The sequence below is a fragment of the Branchiostoma floridae genome, chromosome 5, assembly GCF_000003815.2.
Source record: "Branchiostoma floridae strain S238N-H82 chromosome 5, Bfl_VNyyK, whole genome shotgun sequence".
Taxonomy (NCBI): Eukaryota; Metazoa; Chordata; class Leptocardii; order Amphioxiformes; family Branchiostomatidae; genus Branchiostoma; species Branchiostoma floridae.
This window is the reverse complement of record NC_049983.1, coordinates 1-1,014: the sequence shown is the minus strand read 5'-3', so window position 1 is coordinate 1,014 and position 1,014 is coordinate 1. Positions and strand designations below refer to the sequence as shown.

General features: G+C 36.4%; 1 protein-coding gene across 1 annotated transcript; it reads left to right on the top strand.

Moving 5' to 3' along the window:
- Positions 1-352: 352 nt before the first annotated feature.
- On the top strand, positions 353-998 carry LOC118416539 (1,5-anhydro-D-fructose reductase-like; the record flags this gene model as incomplete). The annotated part of the gene is given in 2 exon segments (XM_035821669.1): positions 353-435; positions 803-998. Coding segments are annotated over 2 exon segments (114 nt in total), but the record flags the coding sequence as incomplete, so codon positions are not given.
- Positions 999-1,014: the final 16 nt, after the last annotated feature.

Below are 1,014 nucleotides of genomic sequence, written 5' to 3'. Positions count from 1 at the left end.
ACTGACTGCATGCTCCACTTGTTACATGTAGTCATAACTTTATTCTCTCCATGTTACGCCAACATGTTATAATCATCTCGGGCAGTCCGCTCATCTGCTAATCAAACATGAAGCTCCCTTTAACTTGTTATGTTTTTAAACAAGTAGAAGTGTAGGCAAAATCGGATCATTTTTGGAATGCCGCACAGTCGATCGATTATCGAATTAAAAGTTTCAGATCGTTGGAATGAATTTGTTTATTTTGACAAATTTCTTGCAGGAGTGATCATGGGCAAACTAAAGGCTAATATTTTGTCAAACATACTTCTGTGTGGTTCATGACGTTGATTTCTTCTTTATTTGCATATTGAAGATCATGGACTTCAGCCTTTCTAAGGAGGATCTGACGTCACTCGGTCAGCTGGACCGGAAGTTGCGCCTCGTAGGAGCCAAGCTGTAAGTTGTTTTTCCTTTAGATGATGATAAAAACATTGGATTAAAACAACATATTTGCTGCAAATTCTACAGAATATCTTTTTCTTATATTATATATTGTATATAGGATATGCGATACTAGTATAACATCATGCCTGTAAAGTGTGAAAAAGAAAACCTGCTGGGGTGGTTAAAACAGACAAATTATACAGATACCTCGTGGGTATGACGACAATAGTACCATATATTTCTGGGCAACAATCTGTTTCACCTCAGACCTACTCTGAAAGGTACTCTAGTTATTACAATTGCAATGAAATATTAGGGACAAATATGACATGGGATGAAAAATTCATTGAAATTGACCATCATTATTGTCTTTTTACAGCTATGTCAAGCACAAGTACTACCCATTCTGATGCCTTCTGATGGTAACACGACGAAGTCAACAGGGATACAGATTCGTACGGTTTCATACAGGGTCATGAAAAATATACTGCATACTTATGTTTTCGGTGATTGACTGCTGTTTGTGGACAACAGATTAATCGGATATAAGTAGACAAATGATTTATTTGAGAGAAACATATAATAGCAACA